General features: G+C 36.7%; 1 protein-coding gene across 4 annotated transcripts in view; it reads right to left on the bottom strand.

Moving 5' to 3' along the window:
- Positions 1 to 224: 224 nt before the first annotated feature.
- The window catches only part of SH3GL3 (SH3 domain containing GRB2 like 3, endophilin A3), a 136908-nt gene continuing 117495 nt past the window's right edge, over positions 225 to 19637 (bottom strand). For all 4 annotated transcript variants that reach the window (XM_027851458.1, XM_027851459.1, XM_027851462.1 and 1 more), the window contains 5 exons: positions 15411 to 15544; positions 13226 to 13384; positions 8752 to 8855; positions 6261 to 6376; positions 225 to 1026 (listed from right to left, as the gene is read on the bottom strand). In XM_027851458.1, coding sequence (XP_027707259.1) covers positions 821 to 1026; positions 6261 to 6376; positions 8752 to 8855; positions 13226 to 13384; positions 15411 to 15544 — 719 coding nt within the window. In that variant the 3' untranslated portion in view covers positions 225 to 820. The remainder of the gene's footprint in view (positions 1027 to 6260; positions 6377 to 8751; positions 8856 to 13225; positions 13385 to 15410; positions 15545 to 19637) is intronic.

Below are 19637 nucleotides of genomic sequence, written 5' to 3'. Positions count from 1 at the left end.
TCCAGCACTTCTGCCCACAAGCCCATTCAATACCCAGTTCAGGATGCCTCACTTGGAAGCCTTTCACCCACTCACTGTGAAGTATAAAGAAAAAGTTATAATAACTGGAGTAGGTAGGTAAAAGATGATTAAAAAAAACCCACAGACATTCCCAAAACCACTTCAATCTGCAAAGGAAAATCACTTAAAAGCATTTACATAAATGACGAAAAGGCATTGTTTTCTCTAAAATTTATTAAGCTGAGTCAACCTCGGTAAGTTAGAATAGGCTACAATCTGAGGACTGTATCCTGTACAAAAGCATCTTGGTACTGAGGACATCAAATTTTGACTTTTGACTACATAAAGTGGGAAATATTCATTAGGCTGTTAACAGATAAGTTACATTGTGATGAATGAAAGACCCAATGACCACAGTAATTTGGAGACACTGGTTTTTTAGCTTTATATTTTATGTTTTAAATTTAATATAATTTAAATTATATTTAATGATTTTAAAAATCATTGCATCTAACAGACAACAAAAACCAGCCAAGAGTTTCTGCACTGGATACAATTTTTTTTAAACAACAGGATCCATACGCATCTAACCAGTGACCTCGAAGAGACAGAGCAAAAAATGAAAATTGCACTTCCAAATGGCCAAAAAGGTAAAATATTTATACAAATGAAATACAAAACTCGTTAAAAAGAGGACACACATACAAAAGTCATTTAGTCGGTCAAATATATCAGGGCTTTCACAGAATGCCGTACTGAGAGAACACTTGGGTGAAATCATTTCAGTCACAAACTGAGGTCCACAGCTGGAGTGACAAACCTAATAAGGCAAAGGCACTAGCACAGAGACATAATTAATGGGGAAGAATCCAGATTGCCCCTGGAATATTCCTTCATACCAGTTTTCATCTACTTGACTGGTTAATGTAATGATGTCCCCTTCTTTAAATCCAAGTTCTCTTTCACTTTCAGGAACAAAATCATAGAGAGCACGACAGCATGGATGATCCGGGAAAATCGGAGGACCTGCCCGAGTTGTATGGAAATAAAAAATGTTCATTAAAAAGGCAAATACTTTATTGAGTCGGAGGAAATTAACAAAATACAGACAGGTGTGAGCTAACACTACTTGCCATCTTTGTTTTCACCTCAGTCTCAGGCAAGATTTCCCTACAAACCTGTGAGATCCTTCTGCCTACAGTCAATACTCATGGTACAACCCATAGCCAGTAAAGTATATAAAACAGGAGAGAGAACAAATGCTTCTGCCCCCAATCACTCATGCCACTCTTGCTAACTCTGACTTCACTACCTACAGTTACATCCCTACTCTTTCTTGGCCCAAGCTGATCTCCCAGGTCTTGAACCCTTGCCAAAGAGACTTGTATATCATAATTCTCCTCCCACTTTGCTGGACTCCAGGTCCTACCTAGCCTCTTCTGTACTATCTTGTTGTCTATCAGTTCAGATGGAAGATTCTATAGCAAGCTTAGTCTTGAACCTGCTATTAACATGCCAATCCTTTTAAAAGGAGCCAAAATGGGAAGAAAGAATGATGCCCTAACTCAAGGGAAGAGAAGCTCTTGCTGTTCTTTGATTACTTGAGGAAAAGCAGTTTAAAGCTCTGGCCCTTATGTCGTGGTTACTGTGAACAAGCTACTGATGAGACTCTATTATGGAGAACGTTGAGTGTGTTGTTAGTGTGTGTCTGTGGGGTGCTGTGTGGCAGTGTGTTCTCGCTATGGGATGAGAGAAAAGGATGGCTGGTACAAATCTTGGAAGCTCAGTGTGTGGTCAGTCTGAGATTGTGTCTCTTGTCAGTGTGAATGCTGAGGGAAGAGTGTTGAGAATGAAAGTGTGGCCCATAGGAAACTATCCGGTTTTAAGCCCTGAAGTGGCACCTGCCAGTGCGTCTAGATATGGCAGTGAGACTGACAGGGTGTCCTTCGAGTGTTGCTCAGGTGGGACCAGCTTAATGATTTGGTGTGTGTATGAAAGTGGATGATGTGGAACCTGACAGGTTTGGCAGACTTGGAGTTGGGCCTCTGGGAGCACGAGATCAGGGCAGATCAGTTCCCAATCCTCACAGGGGGTACAGATCAGCACTGGAGAGCACCATGAAGAGCCAGACAGATTAAAACATCGGATTGGCATCACCTCGAGTACTCAGTCTTCACACAGGTGAGACTGTCTGAGGGCAGGGAGAAGAAGAACAGATCCCAAGTGTGAAAGTGATGGAGTGTGAGGGGATATGTACTGGTCCCTAACTAGGGAATACAATGAATGTATGCCAATTATAAAATGATAGCTCTAAGGCCAGAAGAGATCTGAGGCCATCACATCATGGGATCATGAATGATGGACCTCAGAGGACACAGAATCCAACCCCCTCATTTTACAGAGGAAGAAACTAAAGCCCAGAGAAAACAAAGGCCTTGCCCTAGGTAATGCAGGCAGTAAATGGCACCGGTGGGATTCAAACCAGGCCCTCTGACCCTAAATTCAGAGCTTGTTCCATGGTAGTGTACTGCTGCATGACTGGGGGCTTGCCTAGGCTAGTCTGTAACACATCTTAAATATCACCAAATAATTTACTGAGCTGTGCATGTGCCCAGCATTGTGCTAGCTACTAGGAACAATCAAGTTCAAGAAATTATATTTTCCCACATAAAACACACCTAACAAAAAGTGAAAGTGTATTTTATGAATGCATATTCACATTATGTATAGTTTATGCATAAATGTACATTTCATTAAGTGTATATTTTAGAAATTAGCTCATTTAGATAGCTCAATAAACAATTAATTCCACTGTTTAAAAATGGAAGAGGAAGGCAAGGAAATTAAGAGTCAAAAAATATTCAGTAATGTTGGGAAGCATCTGATTGTGACAGACACAGAATCATCTAGTTTTAGAGTTGAAAATTACCTCAGAGATTATCCAGGCCAACTCCCTGACTTTAGAGAAGGCAGCATTAAGGCAGAAAGGCCACACAGCTAGTTAGTGGCAGGGAGAGGACTAGAAGGCAGAGTTCCCCATCTCCTAGTGCTGTGCTCTCTCCATCATACCATGCTGCTCTCAGACGACCTACATATATGTATGGGAAGGACTTTTTCCAGCTGGAATATTCTTTAACTAAACAGTTTGTAGCAACTTAATCTTTTTAAGTCTTTTTTATCCTATAATTATTTTGCAACTAAATTATGATTTGTTTGTAGTGCCTCTAAACCTTCACTCTGTTGTTGGTTCTTTTTCTACCACATAAATCTTCTGAGAATCACAAGGGAGCTTAGAGGACATCTAGTCCAATCCCCTCATCTTACCGATGAAGTAACTGAGGCTCAGAAATGCGTTACGCAGCAGAGCCAAGATCTCAACTCATGCCTTGTGGTTCAAAGTTCTGTGTTCCTTTCACTCCACCACACACACTTCAGAGCCCAATGTTTATCCTTTCACATGGTATGTTTCATTTACTAGTTATACTAGTTAGTCAACTTTTTTTTAATCTATTAAAATAGAGTGACGATGATATATGCTGGGAACCATTCAAAACTTTGAGAATAAATGGGTTAACCAAAAGACAAGATTAATCCTATATCCAATAATACCTTACATTTGTAAAGAGTTTGACAGTTTTCAAAGCACTTTCCTATACATCATCTCAAAACAACACTACAAGATAAAGACAGATAAAAAGATGAGGAAACTGATGCTTAGATAAATAAAGTGATTTACTCGAGATCTCACCACTAATCAGTGGCTCAGCACTTGAAGCCAGTTTTCTGACTTGATTCAGTATTCTTCCCACTGCATCACAAAGACTAATTTCTAAACTTACAATATGGGAAGTGAACATTGACGTGCCTGGAAAGACCTACATATTTGTAGAGTAAGGAAAGTGTAGCCCACAAGTTCCTAAATTATTTTCTTTGCTAAAGTCCTAGGTAGAAGGAGAAGTAAACACAGGGCTTCTGGGCTCTTTCAGGAGAGGGCAAAAAGAGCCATTACACCTTAATAGCTTTCCCTCCCCCTTTTCTTTTCAAGTTTGGCACAGAAATACTCCTGAATGCTGATGAGGCAAACATGACTGTACACTCTCAGAGTTTGGACAGTAGGTCATTTTTCCTAGCCAAGTCCTAACCTGGTCTTTTGCCTGCAATCCATCATTACAAGATGTGATTTCTCCATTTTTTGTCATGCTCTGTTCATTTTCATAATCTAACCAACACAGAGGCTTCATTTCAGTCCTGCTTACTCATATTATCAATGGTCCCATCTCACAATAATGATGGATTCATACTGCCTAATTGACCACATTCTTTTCTTTCCTTAGAAAGAAGAAATGATGAGGAAAATGTTCTTGGAGTCTATTTCTGGCAGGGTCCCATCAGCTTCACTTTGAATTGTTAGTGAAATGCTTGACATTTTTTCTTTGCTTTATAAACATTCTGTGGAAATCATTCAGAATCCTAATGGAAAGTAATTTCCCATTAAAGCCGACTATAAAATGTCATTTTCATCTGAAACTGTTCCTAAGAAACAAACAGTACAGCCCCCCTTCAACCTCACACATTCCAGCCATGACCAATGGAGATGGATGTGAAATGTGCTGGTTTTTAAATGGTTGCCACTGCCAAGGGCAATTCAGGAGGCTGTCTATTAAAGTCATAAGGTACACAGGAGAAGGGCAGAAGATAACAGAAGATGATTCTGGTGGTTGGCCCCAGACCCTCCTGAAAAATAATCCTTTGCACAGTGAATCTAGATAATAAAAACAATGTCAACTGTGGTCTCTGTGAAGAAGTAAACTTGACAGCCCACTTCCAGTGCAATTTCTGTCTGCCTGGGGCCATAAAGCAATACAAGGCCTCCCCTCAACTCAGCAATCTAATAACGTTCTCTGAAAAAAAGCTTATTTCCAGCCACCTGAGAAGAGCCCCTTGAGTTACATGAGTTACAACATATTAAACTTCTTTTAGCAGTTTCCTGGAAAATCAGCTTTGCTTTTTTTAATGAGATAAATATAAAAAATTAGTAAATGAGGGGCCCCAAGTTCCACTTTATTATGTGTGTGTGTGTTTGCTTGTGTGCATGTTGTACTTGCAATGAAGTTCAAAGGACTTTATGTCTTGGCCAAGCTCAGAAGTCAGACAGCATATCCTCCCACGATGTCCCCTAATTTGACACTAGGCCCAGGATTATAAAGTAATGTTTCCTAACCATTAGTATGTAGAAAGTTTTTACTTTACTTAGTAAAGTCCAGAGTCTTTACTATTAGATGTCTTTGTCTTCCCCCTTTTTTGGGGGGGAGGGGAAGATTGGGTCTCCTGAGCTTGTCAAGGCTGGATCAACATGGGAGTTGACCTACTCTGTTTCTGATCTGGCCTAGGTTGCCCCCTGCTCCTGGAGGCTCACCAAAATGGTGCTGGACTTCATGCAGAAATCCACCTGGCTTGGCCCACTGCAGCTCAGAACTCCTGAACTCAAGAAATCTACCAGCCTGTCATCTGTCTCTCTGGTAGCAGGGATTACAGGGATGCCAAAGTCCTTACTTCTTAACCTCTATAAAATTCTTAAAATATTTTTCCTCCTTCTTCTATTTCTCTTTTTCCCCGCATCTCTATTCTTTCTCCACATTCTCTGTCCCCTGAGCTGCTGAGAGCTCTGGCCCTGGGAATCAAAAGGCTAGAGTTCAATTCAAAGAATTCAGTAAAGAACTGAGGTAATTCACTGGTCTGCAGCATAATCTATTTTAAGATACATTGCTATAGAAAGTTAGGAACTCCTTCCCTTCTACAGAGAGAAGACTGAACCTTGGGAATCACATGAATAACTTTTCCTAGATTCTGGTTCTGAAATTCTTTATGTCTTCTGAGAACTCAGAAATTAAACACTACTATTATAATTCTAGGCCAAATGTAAACAATACCCTTGTTTGTATGCCTGACTGTAAAAGCTGACGTCTATTCTGCATCAAAAGACCCTTTCTAAGTAAAGAAATACCTCCTCTTGGTAATTTGTTAAAGTATATAACTCTGTGTGTGTATGTAGAATACCTATAGTAGGTATATAGTATATAAGTATATAATAACCTCCAAACTAGCAACATTAATGTGAAGAAATGTGTAACTATTTTCCTTTAACATGAGAAGGATTCAGCCACCATATTAAGACTAAAATAATAACTCAAGCTTTGCTTAACAGTTACACAATTTATTCTCTGGATTTAACCAAATGGTAAGTATAATTGCATCCTTACCTGAACTTGCTGAAGAATGGAATGAAATTTGGCTGTAGTGATTGTCAACTTCAAAAGTCTTGAATGCAGTCTCTGGCTTGTAATTATAATTAGAGAAAGCAGTTGATATACGTATTCTGTAATACATATTTGAAGATATGTAAAACATATGATCGTTGAAAACACAGGACTTTAAGAATATATTAATTCTCTTCAGACATTAAACATAGATTTAGATTGTGAGCAGGAAAAGATTGGGCAAATTTATTCTGAAAAACCCCCAAAATGCTATCCTCTAATGATCCGTGATAGCTGGGCTGACTGTGTTCACATAAATTAAACTCCAAAGCTTGCTCTTTCTACTGTTTACCAGAACTCATTTAGGTCATACTGGTGTTTAAAAATGAGTATCTCCTGAATAGGCAGGACTACTAAAAGTTAACAGGAACTATGTGTCTCTCAGAGAAGGTACTTTCTAAATTAATCAACAATCAAAATATCAGAGTTTTATTGTGTGACACAGTTCTAAGTGAAAATTCCATCAAATTTATTCTTAATAATCCTTTGAGGAGGCAGCTAGGTGGCACAGTGGATAGAGCACTGAGCCTGAAGTCAGGAGTACCCGAGTACAAGTCCAGCCTCAGACACAGAACACTCATTAGCTGTGTGATCCTGGGCAAGTCACTTAACCCCAACTGCCTCAACAACAACAACAACAACAAAATAATAATAATCCTTTAAAGAGTTCCTTCCCCAAAAATTATATTGTGTTTATACTGTATATATGTATATATGAAGCTGCCATGAACAAGTCATGTGATATGGTAAGACCTGCATCTTCCCGAGCTAGCTAAACTATACAGTTTGCCTGCCAGAGACAACGTTAACATATGAAGCATTTCTTTCTGATTAGGGGAAATATGAAAACTATTCTGCAGGATTCAAGCTGAAACTGATTATGTTAATTGAACAGCATGGACAGTTTTCAGTGAGTAAAAAGTTGGTGCAAGATTGGTGGAAACTAAAAGACAAGTAATACCTGCACAATTTTAAAATTAAGAAAAAAAGCTTCATATTATGGTTGTACCCCACTTTTTTTGCGAAAAATTTGGCATAAAATCTGCAACGATTATGCAGTGAAATACAGTATGTGTATGCATACATATATATGTGCATATATATATATATATATATACTTTGTCTATGAGTGACAGAGATTTTAGTAAATAGAAGTTATTTAATAAATTCCCATTAACAGACTCATCAGTAGCTTCCTGTTATCCAACATGGTGCAACAATGAAGGGCTGTAGTTAGTCAAGACTTGATTTCACTGAGAATCACCACATGTATTATACATGGATCAGAATCAAAACATATTTAATACTACACCAAACTAATAATTTAATCTTTGGGGGATAATTCTGATGGAACTTTGGAATCTGAAAGGGGCCCAGAGTCATCTTCATAAACATATAATAATACTTTATTGGCAAAAATCGGGCATATTTTTCTAGTTTCTCTGGAGTTCAAACTGCTTCCCAAATGTCATCTCAGTCTTCTTATCATTCTCCAGAGAAGGATAGAGAAGGTATTCCCCATTCTTTAGACTTAGTAACTAAATCCCCAAGAGGTTAAATGACTTGCTTAAGGTCATTTTGCAAGTCAGCAACCATGTTAGGAATAGAACCAAGGTACCTCAAATCCAGAGCAGACAGAGTAAACAATGTGTGTTTGTCTGTCAGACACCTAGGTAATGAAACAGCTTTAATTGTAAAAGGAAAAGAAAAAATAGGAGAGGGGGTAAGCTTCAGATCCCTTTCCCCAGTCCTTCTAGCCACAGGTACATTTCTCAGTCCACTCAACCAAGAGAGCTAACCAAATAAAACTCAGAACCAATATAAGAATATTAAATGAGATAATGTATGTGAAAGCACATATCCAACTATAAAGTACTATATGTATGTCAGAATTTATTTGAACATAAGTCCTTCGCTAGTAAGGGTTGTTTCATTTTTGTATGTTTATCTCCAGTGCCTAGCTCAGTGCCTGGAATATAGTAAGTGCTTAATAAATACTTGCTGATTGATTACTATCATCAGCATCATCATAATTATTGTATCCTGCTAATGACCACATGTCTGGAACTCATGGAATACAGTGGAATATTTAAGAAAGAATAAAAATTACAAACAAATCAAAAGGCAATGAAAAGATGAGTGGTGGGTTTAAAAAGCAAACTAGCCTATTAGTATAGAGGACATGTGCAAGAAAGAATAAAGGCATCAGTGGGACTCTGTAACCTAGAGACAGCCTGGTCAGGTAATGAAGAAGACAGTCAACACATGGACAAAAAAGTGGAAGGGCTCTGGTACATGGGGCAGATCCTCTCAAAAGGGTTCCCCTCTCCACGACGTATGAAAATACATATCTCTCAAAATAACAAAATTCTGAAAAAGAAAAAAAGTGGCACATCAGAGACTTTAGGTTTTTAACTAATTGGTCCGTCCTTACCGGTGCTGTAACTTCCTGTGCAGCTCCACCAAAATGTCAGCGGACTGTCTGTGGTAGTCTAGCATGGCTTCTATAAACACTGTCAACTGGCTAACTTGCTCTACCTGCAGCAGAGGAGAAGAATTATCTCATGGAGTCTTATGGTCTATCAGCTTCAGAGACAAGAACAGAAAATGATCAGACTAGCAACAAGGACGACGATTTGTAAAGGAAACCCATCAGGTAATCGATATGATTCAGGCACATCTTACTTCATCCTGCAGCCCAAAATACTGGTCTGGATTAGAGTAACTTACAATTCCTGGTTACTCTGTAAGGAGATATTCAAGTTCACTCATGATTTGTGAATTTAATTTAATAGTAAACCCAACAAAATGCCTGTTTTTCAAATTAGAGGATATTTTCAGAGGGTTTCTAATCTATAAACCTTATGGACATAACTGCATGAAAAGGCATTCCACTTACAAATGCTATTTAAATTTGCTAAAGGAGATGTGTGCTGTAAGTCTCTCCATAGGTACTTAATGTCTAAGCAAAAACAAAATATATTAACCTATCCTCAGATAGGGAAGGGGAAATATGAAATATTACGTGACCAAAAAAGATTCATGGGTGTCCCATACATATGGTCCCTACGACACAAATATGACATATTTTTTTCTGGTACAACTGAATGAAAGGAACAGAATTTAAACTTCCCAACATCTCTCCCTTTTCAAGAGTCAGTACATTCATTGTACTGGCTAGGATACTACAGACCACCCACTTTATCAATACTAAGATGAATGGCAATTAAACTTGTCACACACCCAACAACTGAAAAAAAAAACTGGAAATTATTAGACTGGAAAAGATAACACTTAGGAAGGACGTTAAAGTTGTCTTCAAATATTTAAATGGTTGTCACATATAAGAGGAAACGGACTTATTTCAAATTTCTTTAGAAGGCAGAACTAGGACCAATAGGTGGTGCTAGTACATCGAGAGAGGTTTGGTTTCTAGAACTTTTTAGCTGTAACAATCCGAAAAGGGGACAATTAAGCAATGAGGTACTTAATAGGCCTGATTAAGTGATGAACTTCTCATTGCTAGGAATTTTCAATTAGAGGCTGGATAATCATTTATTAGGGATTCTGTAAAAAAAATTCATTTGCACAATGAATGAGAAAGTGGACTAAATGCCCTAATTTAGCAATGGTTCAAAGTTATAGTATCTGCCCTAGATACTATAAGATAGTAGATACTAGATACTATACTATACTATAGTAGATGCTATAAGATACTAGATACTGCCCTATTTGCCCTAGAGATCTTAGCCCTTCTAGCCTCCCCCATTACTCGGCCACAAGCAAGCACATTGGGGGAAAATGTTACTAAGGATCTGTAAATCAAGTGAGTCATAAAGACTATTTGATGTTTTACACTGTAGACTTAGTGTAAGGGGGGCAAATGAATAAACAATGGATTCGAATTAGGCAGTGGTAGCTAGTCTAGGCTTAGTCAGGATAAGCCTTTTCTTAGTTGCATCCCTAATACTAGGTGCTTCTCTTTATTCACCTGTAATATTTTAATCTTTCCTATTGGACCGCATGCTGCTACAGTTCTTTATCTCCTGGGAGTCAGGGAACACAGGATTCCATTTCTGGTTTTGCTACTAATTAGCTGTGTGACTGAGAAAAAAAAAAAACCTTCATTTTCTCTGAGATCAGTTTTCTCATTTATAAAATGAAGGAGTGGGAAATGATGCCCCTTCTAGCTCAGACATTCCAAAATTCGCCATAATTTTTCATATCATTAGACAGCAATCTCCACCTTTCACCCTACACAGCCTAACTCTTCCTGTTTCATTCTTCTCTTTAGGCTTTTTTAAATTAAAAAAGTATACACACACACACAACACACCACACACACACACGTGTATACACACGTATATGTATATACATATGTATGCATGTATGTATATATGCATTCTTTTATACATTCTCAACACTTCTGTAGTCCTGCCATTCCTATATTTCTTTGCTTGATTAATCCTCCACTTATTTGCATTTTCTGCTAAAAGTTTTTCTTTGGTTGCCTATACCTTAATTTTCCCTTCCTCTTTTTGCTATTATTAATTATTAACTCTACAACTACATTACCAATAGTTCCTAAGTTTTGGAATTCAATATGCATGGAAGATGGTAATTGTATTCCATGAATGCCAAAACTTATTCAGAAGATGCAAAATTAAACAATATCATATTACAGTTACTTTAAAAAAAAACTATAAAAATTGTCCAACTAGTTAAGGTTCAAGTTTCCAGAAACCTTAAAAAGAACACACAATGCGGCCTCTCAACCCACAACATCTGCAGAATTTCTTGCTCTTCAGTACTTGGACTTCTATGTGTCTTGCCAATCCCATATATTTGAATTATAAGATGCTCATGATAGGCTCATCTCTATAAATATGTTTTGAGAGGTTTTTGCGCCATTGCCTGAGATAGACAGAAAATTTTACTATGTGGTTCTCTATAGGCTATTGTTATCATCATAAAACTACATTTATGTCAAAGAATATTAATAGGCAGTTTTCAAAAAAAAAATCAAAGCTATCTAGTTATGTGAAAAAATGCTCTAAATCACTATCAATTAGAGAAATGCAAATTAAAACAACTCTGAAGTATACCCTCATGCCTATCAGATTGGCTAATATGACAGAAAAGGAAAATGACAAATGTTGGAGGGGATATGGAAAAATTTGGATACTAATTCACTCTTGGTAGAATTGTGAACTGATCCAACCATTCTGAAGAGCAATTTGAAACTAGGCCCAAAAGGCTATAAAACTGTGCATACCCTTTGACCCATCAATACCACTAATAGGTCTGTATCCCAGAGAGATTTTTAAAAAAGGAAAAGGACCAATATGTACAAAAATACCTATAGCCACTCTTTTTGTGGTGACAACTAATTGGAAATTGAGCGGATGTCCATCAGGCAGGGGAATGGCTGAACATCAGACCATACAAGTCTTTCCAGGTTTTTCTGAAGTCTGTCTGCTCATCATTTCTTATAGCACAATAATATTCCATTACATTCATATACCACAACTCGTTCAGCCTTTTGGGCCTAGTTCCAAATTGCTCTTCAGAATGATTGGATCAGTTCACAATTCTACCAAGAGTGAATTAGGCACAGAGAGGTTGTGACTTGCCCAGGGTCAAAGACTTGGTAAGTGGCTGAGATTAGGATTTGAACTCAGGTCTTCCTAAATCAAGTACTTTATCTACTACACCATGCTGTCTCCATCTGACACTATGTGACTTGGGCAAGGTACTTGCCTGTTTTCTCATCTATAAAATGGGATTAGTAATATTTGCACTACAAATCACACAGGATATGGAAAAGGAAAGTATTCTGTAAAACCTTAACATGCCATAGTGATATTAGCTATTACTATTGTTAGCAAAAACAAAAAATGAAACCCTGATAAACAAGGAGATGGGGAGGAAATTGGCTTTTTGTCCCTTTAAAAAAAAGGAAGTAAACAAAGGGAAAGATAATGGTGATGCTCTCCTTTCTGGCACTTGATGGATTTTTATGAACTCGGCTTGCCCATCATAAGATTCCTGACCTGACAGTAGTCCAAACAGTAGGCAAAGCCATTCTACAAAACTCCAGCACTTAGCACCATATCTAACAGAGTAGGAATTTAATAAATGCTTGTTGGCCTGACTTAATAAAATAAATTATTTTGTTTGAATGCTCCATTTCTGATGGCATAGTGATGTCAAAAAATGGTATTCCTATACATTTTAAAGGGAAAAAAACATCACTCATTCCACAAATCCAAAGGAAAACAGGGCACACAGTATTGGAACCAGAGATTCTAAATTCTCAGTTTTGGAGAAATAGTCCAACACCTTGGACCGTCGACTTCTAGGACTAGTTGAAAGGGCAATGCAATGAATGACTCCAGGTGGCCTTGAGTAGACAAAAGGAGGGAGCCTGAATGCTCTTGTCTACACCAATGCAGGCACTGTGGAACTGTCCATTCTCTCAAGCAGCAAATGGACTTTCAGTAACTTCTTTTCCCTTTTAAGGCCACCCCTAGAGCTTATTTTAATTTCTTTTTATCCACAAATAACTAGAGGCAGAAGAACGAAAAAGGAATACATTGTGATTTTCCCCTGGCTCTCACCTCCTACCAATGACCTTGAATAGATATCTAATATAGTCTTGCTTCTGAGCAAGGGCTTCCCAAGATACTTTGATTTCTTGAATTTCTAAAGTTCTAAGAATTGACCACAGCAGAGATACAATTCCAAACCACCAACATGTACTATATACTTTGTGTTCATGAGGACATTAAAGTTCCTTCCTCTCCCTGACACCGAGAACACATCTCTAAAATGATGTCATTTAATTAAGACTTTATTGTTTTAAGAGTCTCTTAGTTTGTTTTAAATAGTTGAAATGTCATACTCACATCATTTTCTAACAAATTAAGCATGCCATTTCTAGCCAACTCCTTTGACTCCTCAAATTTTTTTACTGCTGTTCGTAACTCTTCACCAGGTATCCTAGAAACTCGTCTCTTTTTATAATCATAGTCCAAACGACGGCCTTCCAGCTTTTTCAAGAGACACTAAGAGAAAAATTAGAGAATTGTAAGACTGCTTTTACAATTCTATGAAAATGGTAGTTATTTTTCCCAAGTCTAAACCACAGATGGCATGATCCATCCCTTTCAATGCCTAGCACAAAGGGGACAAGGATGCTTATGGAATAATTTAATACGTGTGTGTAAGTACAAGTAGCTAGATCCTCTTGACATCCAACAAAGTGTAGCATCTGGGAAAATCTTGTCCAGAGATCCTGTTTTGAGGGTTAATCATCTCTTTCCAGCTTTGCTGATATGCAGAAACTTTACTCTAGATAATTACTAACCAAATAAACATGAAATTAAAAACTAAAACTTTTTTGTTAAATATCATATTGGGCCAATCATTAGGCAGGATCAGATTTAGAGACAGAAGGGACTTTCAAAATCATGTAATCCAACCCTCTCTGTTTACAGATGAAGAAACTGAGTCTCAAAGAGACTGAGTGACTTTCTGAAGGTCCAACCAACAGTGTTAGAGCTGGAATTCATGCCCAGATCCTCTGACTCCAAATTTAGGTCTCTTTCCATGGCACCTGACAAATCCAGATTATTAGTTTCCCCCACCGGAATGTACTTCTTCATTATGTTCACCCCTTTGAATCTTTGTCTCCCTTCAAGACTTTGAATGCCACCTCCTCCATGAAGCCCTCTTTGATCCTTCAAGTTTTTAATCATTTCTCCCTCCTCAAATTATCTTGTACTTACTAATCTGTGTATATGATGTATCCTCCATTAAAACGTAATAGCTTTTAAGTGCATGGACAGTGATGTTTTAGTCTATGTACTATTAACACCTGGCACAGCGATTTGGAAACAGCAGACACTTAATAAATATTTGTTCAATTGAATTGAAATGAAACTTAGGAATTCATTTGTTCAATTTATATCAAGTTGAAATGACATCAGAGAGCAAGTAAGTCATAATCACAATGATAAAATCAAGAGACCAAGGCTAGTTTTGGATCAAAAATTAAATTGCCTAGCTTTTTTGGACCCCACTTTCTTCATCTACAAAATGAAGTTGGTTTAGATGATTCCTAAAGCCTAAGTAGCTAGGAGATACAATGGATAGAGTGCTGGGCCTGAAGACAGGAAGAAATCTTCCTGAGTTCAAATCTGGCCTCAAACATATACTAGCTGTGTGAGCCTAGGCAAGTCACTTAACCTTTTTGCTTCAGTTTCCTCATCTGTAAAATGAGCCTGAGAAAGAAATGGAAAACCACTCCAAGATCTCTGCCAAGAAAACCCCAAATGAGGGATGACTTAAAGCTGTACTTTGAAGGAAAACACTCCTCAAAATGGAAAGAACTATTATACCAGAGGATAGTGAGAAGACAGGACTGCTTAACTCTGATTTTGATTACATTTTCTCTGCCAAGGAGAAAAATTTGACTTCATTTTACTTTATTTAGCAAATTTATGAGACTGAAAGATCATGAAAATTCTACAGATATGTTACCTATATTTTAGCAAAGCATACTAAATATTGCATACATTGTTTAGCTGTCTTTGCAATGCAATGCTATTTTTATGAAAAGGATAAAGAGAAACGTGTGCTAGACAAGATTAGTGAGGGACATTTTGAATTATTGAAGCAGCTAAACCTAAAGAGCTAGAAGCAATGACACATATTTCCTTCTAATACATTTCTAATTCTATGTTACACAAAGAACAAACGAGAAATAACACTTGAAAAGTGGCCAACACTATATACAGATCAGGAAAGTCCAACAGGGTGAATATTAAACATGGTAAAAGGGCCTCAAGTAAGGCACTAAGAGTAAGATCTGGGGTTTTCTTTGTTAGATCACTAGATAACTTAATTCTACCCATACAAATAATTTTTTTACAAGTTTACCTTCCTCCCAAAACTATTCAATTGGACTGAATTGCCATTAGGCACTTGAGAGGATGATATTTTGACCAAGTTCCCACTGAACAAAGGTTAATGACTTTAAATAAATATATCATTTTAAAATAAATCTACATTTCCTGCCCAGGAACTCACAGTAATCTCTTTTAGATCTTTCTCTTGTAATAACTGTAGTGGATCAATAAAGTTTTGTTTCACATTGATATCAAGATAGCCTTTCACTTCAGCCATCAACTTCATCGATTCACCAAAATCCAACAATGCTTGGCCTAGAGAAAAGAAGAGAAAGGGTCAGCTTAGCAATGAATGTTCTCTGGATTTCCAGAGAAGGATGGCCTATTTCATTTTGTCCTTTAAAAGGAGTTTCAGTGGTTCAATATTAGGAAAACTATCGGCATAATTGATCATATCAACAACAAAACTATGATCGTCTCACATGATCATCTCAATAGATGCAGAAAAAGCTTTTGACAAAATACAATACCCATTTCTATTAAAAATACTAGAGAGCATAGGAATAAATGGAGTCTTCCTTAAAATAATAAATAGCATCTACCTAAAACCTTCTGCAAGCATCATATGTACTGGGGACAAGCTAGAAGCACTTCCAATAAGATTGGGGGTGAAACAAGGATGTCCATTATCACCACTGTTGTTCAACATCACACTGGAAATGTTAGCTTTAGCAATAAGAGAAGAAAAAGAAATTGAAGGTATTAGAATAGGCAAAGAAGAAACAAAGCCATCACTCTTTGCAGATGATATGATGATATACTTAGAGAATCCTAGAGAATCAAGTAAAAAACTACTTGAAATAAACAACTTTAGCAAAATTGCAGGCTATAAAATAAACCCACATAAATTACTGACATTTCTATATATTACCAACAAAGCCCAACAGCAAGAGATAGAAAGAGAAGTTCCATTTAAAGTTACTGTAGACATTATAAAATATTTAGGAGCCTACCTCCTGAAACAAACCCAGAAACTATATGAACACAATTACAAAACATTTTTCACACAAATAAAGTCAGATCTAAATAACTGGAAAAACATCAGTTGCTCATGGGTAGGCTGAGCTAATATAATAAAAATGACAATTCTACCTAAGCTAGTTTACTTATTCTGTGTCATACCAATCAAACTACCAAAAATTATTTTATAGAGCTAGAAAAAATAATAACAGGATTCATTTGGAATAACAAAAGGTCCAGAATATCAAGGAAACTAATGAAAAGAAATGCAGGGGAAGGTGGCCTACCCGTTCCAGATCTTAAATTGTGTTAAAAGCAGCAATCATCAAAACTCCTTGGTACTGGTTAAGAAATAGAATGGTAGATCAGTGGAATAGGTTAGGTGTACAAGACACAGTAGTCAATGACTATAGTAATCTGCTATTTGATAAACCCAAAGACCCCAGCTTCTGGGATAAGAACTCACTATGTGACAAAAACTGCTGGGAAAACTGGAAAAGAGTATGGGAAAAATTAGGCTTAGACCAAAATCTCACACCATATGCCAAAATAAAGTCAAAATGGGTTCATGATTTAGATATAAAGGCTGATACTATAAGCAAACTAGGAGAACAAGGAATAGTTTACCTATCAGATTTATGGAGAACAGAAGAATCCATGACCAAACAGGAGATAAAGAACATTACAAAATACAAAATGGATAATTTTGATTACATTAAATTGAAAAGTTTTTGCACAAACAAAGCCAATGAAACCAAGATTAGAAGGAAAGTAGAAAATTGGGAAATAATTTTTACAACCAGTGTCTCTTATGAGTGCCTCATTTCTAAAATATATAGAGAATCAAGACAAATTTATAAGAATACAAGTCATTCTCCAATTGATAAATGGTCAAAGGATATGAACAGGCAGTTTTCAGATGAAGAAATTAAAGCCATCCATAGTCATATGAAAAAATGCTCTAAATCACTATTGATTAGAGAAATGCAGATCAAAACAACTCTGAGGTACCACATCACACCTATCAGATTGGCCAACATGACAAAACAGGAAAATGATAAATGATGGAAAAGATGTGGGAAAATTGGAACACTACTGCATTGTTGGTAGAGTTGTGAAATGATCCCACCATTTTGGAGAGCAATTTGGAACTATGCCCAAAGGAATATAAAAATGTGCATACCCTTTGACCCAGCAATAGCACTTCTAGGGCTGTATCCCAAAGAGATCTTACAAATGGGAAAAGGACCCACATGTACAAAAATATTTATAGCAGCTCTTTTTGTGGTGGCAAAGAATTGGAAATTGAGATGATGCTCATCAATTGGGGAATGGCTGAACTAGTTGTGGTATATGAATGTAATGGAATACTACTGTACTATAAGAAATGATGAGCAGGCAGACTTCAGAAAAACCTGGAAAGACTTGTATGGACTGGTGCTGAGTAAAGTGAGCAGAACCAGAAGGTCGTACACAGTAACAGCCACGTTGTGCGATGACTAACGTTGACAGACCTAGCCCTTCTCAGCAATGCAAGGATCTAACATATCTCCAAAGGTCTCATGATGGAAAATGCTATCCACATCCAAAGAAAGAACTATGGAGTTTGAATGCAGATCGAAGCATACTATTTGCTATTTTTTTTTCTTTTGTTGTGTTTTGTTTCCTCTTTCTGGTGGTCCCTCCTATTGGTTCTAACTCTTACTTACAACATCACTAATGTGAAAATATGTTTAACAGGAATGTATACGTATGCCTATATCAGATTGTGTGCCATCCTGGGGAGGGAAGTGGGGAGGGAGGGGGAGAAAAATTTAAAACTCAAAAGCTTATGGAAGTGATTATTGATAAATCAAAATAAATTAATTAAAAGGAGTTTCAGGCTGGTTGTGTGGTATGGATACTGTTCACTCTTAAACTCTATAAACTTTATAGCCTCAAATAACAAAGATTCTTATTTGTTGTTACATTTTGCTTAATATTTTCTAAATATGCACAGAATAAATGAAATGCTATATAGCTGGACAACTTCAGATTTAAGTATTCATTTTGTTTATTCCATTATACTATTTTGTTTTATTTTACATTTTTGAGTAAGTTAACTCTTTAAAAATAGGCAGCTTAATAAACATTGAAACTGTGAAGACATTATTACTCCTTTTTTACAGATGGCTTACTAAGAAAACTCATTAACTCTACTTCAATAAAAAAGTAGACTAAATAAATCCACAAAATCATCAGCATTTGTATTTAGCAACAACAAAAACCAAGAGCAAATGCTAGAATTTCCATTCAAAATAACAACAAAATGTACCAAATATCTGAAACAATACATGAGGACACAATTAGGACTTATATAAATAATTACAAACACTGTACAGAAATAAAGGACAATTTAAATAAGTAAAGGGATATTTAAAGCTCAGCATTGAGCCATACCAACAAAAATGACATCATCTGAATTACCTTGTAGATTCCATACTATGTCAAACTACCAAGGCATTATTTAGTAGAATTTGACAAATTTTTTCTTAATCATTTGGAAGAATAAAAGGTCTAGAATACCAAAGGAAATAATGAAAGAAAAGTAATAATGAAGGGGGCATAATACTTTCAATATTTCAAACTATATAAGAAAGCTTTAATCACCAAAACTATTTGGCATTGGTTAAAAAACAAAAAAGTAGATTGAAGGAATGGAATACATGAGTAAGAAGCAAAAACAACTGACCTCTGTTGTTACATGTTTGACAAAACTAAGGACACATTAGTGGAGAAGGGTCTCTTTGTTCAATAAGAATGAATAGGACACTGGAAAAGTTTGGCAGAAAACTGGCTCCCACCAACACATTGCCTAAGTCCCAGGGAGACACACAAACTAAATATTAAAAAAATTAAGAGGAGAAAGGAAGAAGGTGCTTATCATGACTATACCTGGGAGCAAATTCTTAAGTCAAATGAAGGATAGAGAACACAAAAATAAAATAAACAATTTAAACTGCAAAAGACTAAAAGGCTTGTACATGAACAAAACTGGTATAGCAAGTATAATAGAAAATGTAAATAGGAGGGAAATCTTTTTTATCAAATAACAAATAAAAACTAATATCCAAGAAATCTTGTTGAGCTTTCTTTAAACTGTTTTTATCCTTCAGTGCTTCTCTTTGTTTTTTGGAAAGACATTGACCATGCAAAGCCATTCTAAAAGTATTCAAGGATGACAACTGAGAAGGAGAGGAGTGGGGATAAGGTAGGGGGTGGGATGTGGGGGTGGAAGGGGAAGGCATGGTACAACAGAAAGAAAAATGGAAAAGATTTGGTTAAAAAAATAAAGAAAACATCACAACAGATAATTTAATACATAAAGAACAATGGAACCACCACACTT

This window comes from Vombatus ursinus, unplaced genomic scaffold (genome assembly GCF_900497805.2).
Source record: "Vombatus ursinus unplaced genomic scaffold, bare-nosed wombat genome assembly UNPS02009205.1, whole genome shotgun sequence".
Lineage (NCBI taxonomy): Eukaryota > Metazoa > Chordata > Mammalia > Diprotodontia > Vombatidae > Vombatus > Vombatus ursinus.
This window is presented reverse-complemented; position numbering and strand designations above follow the sequence as displayed.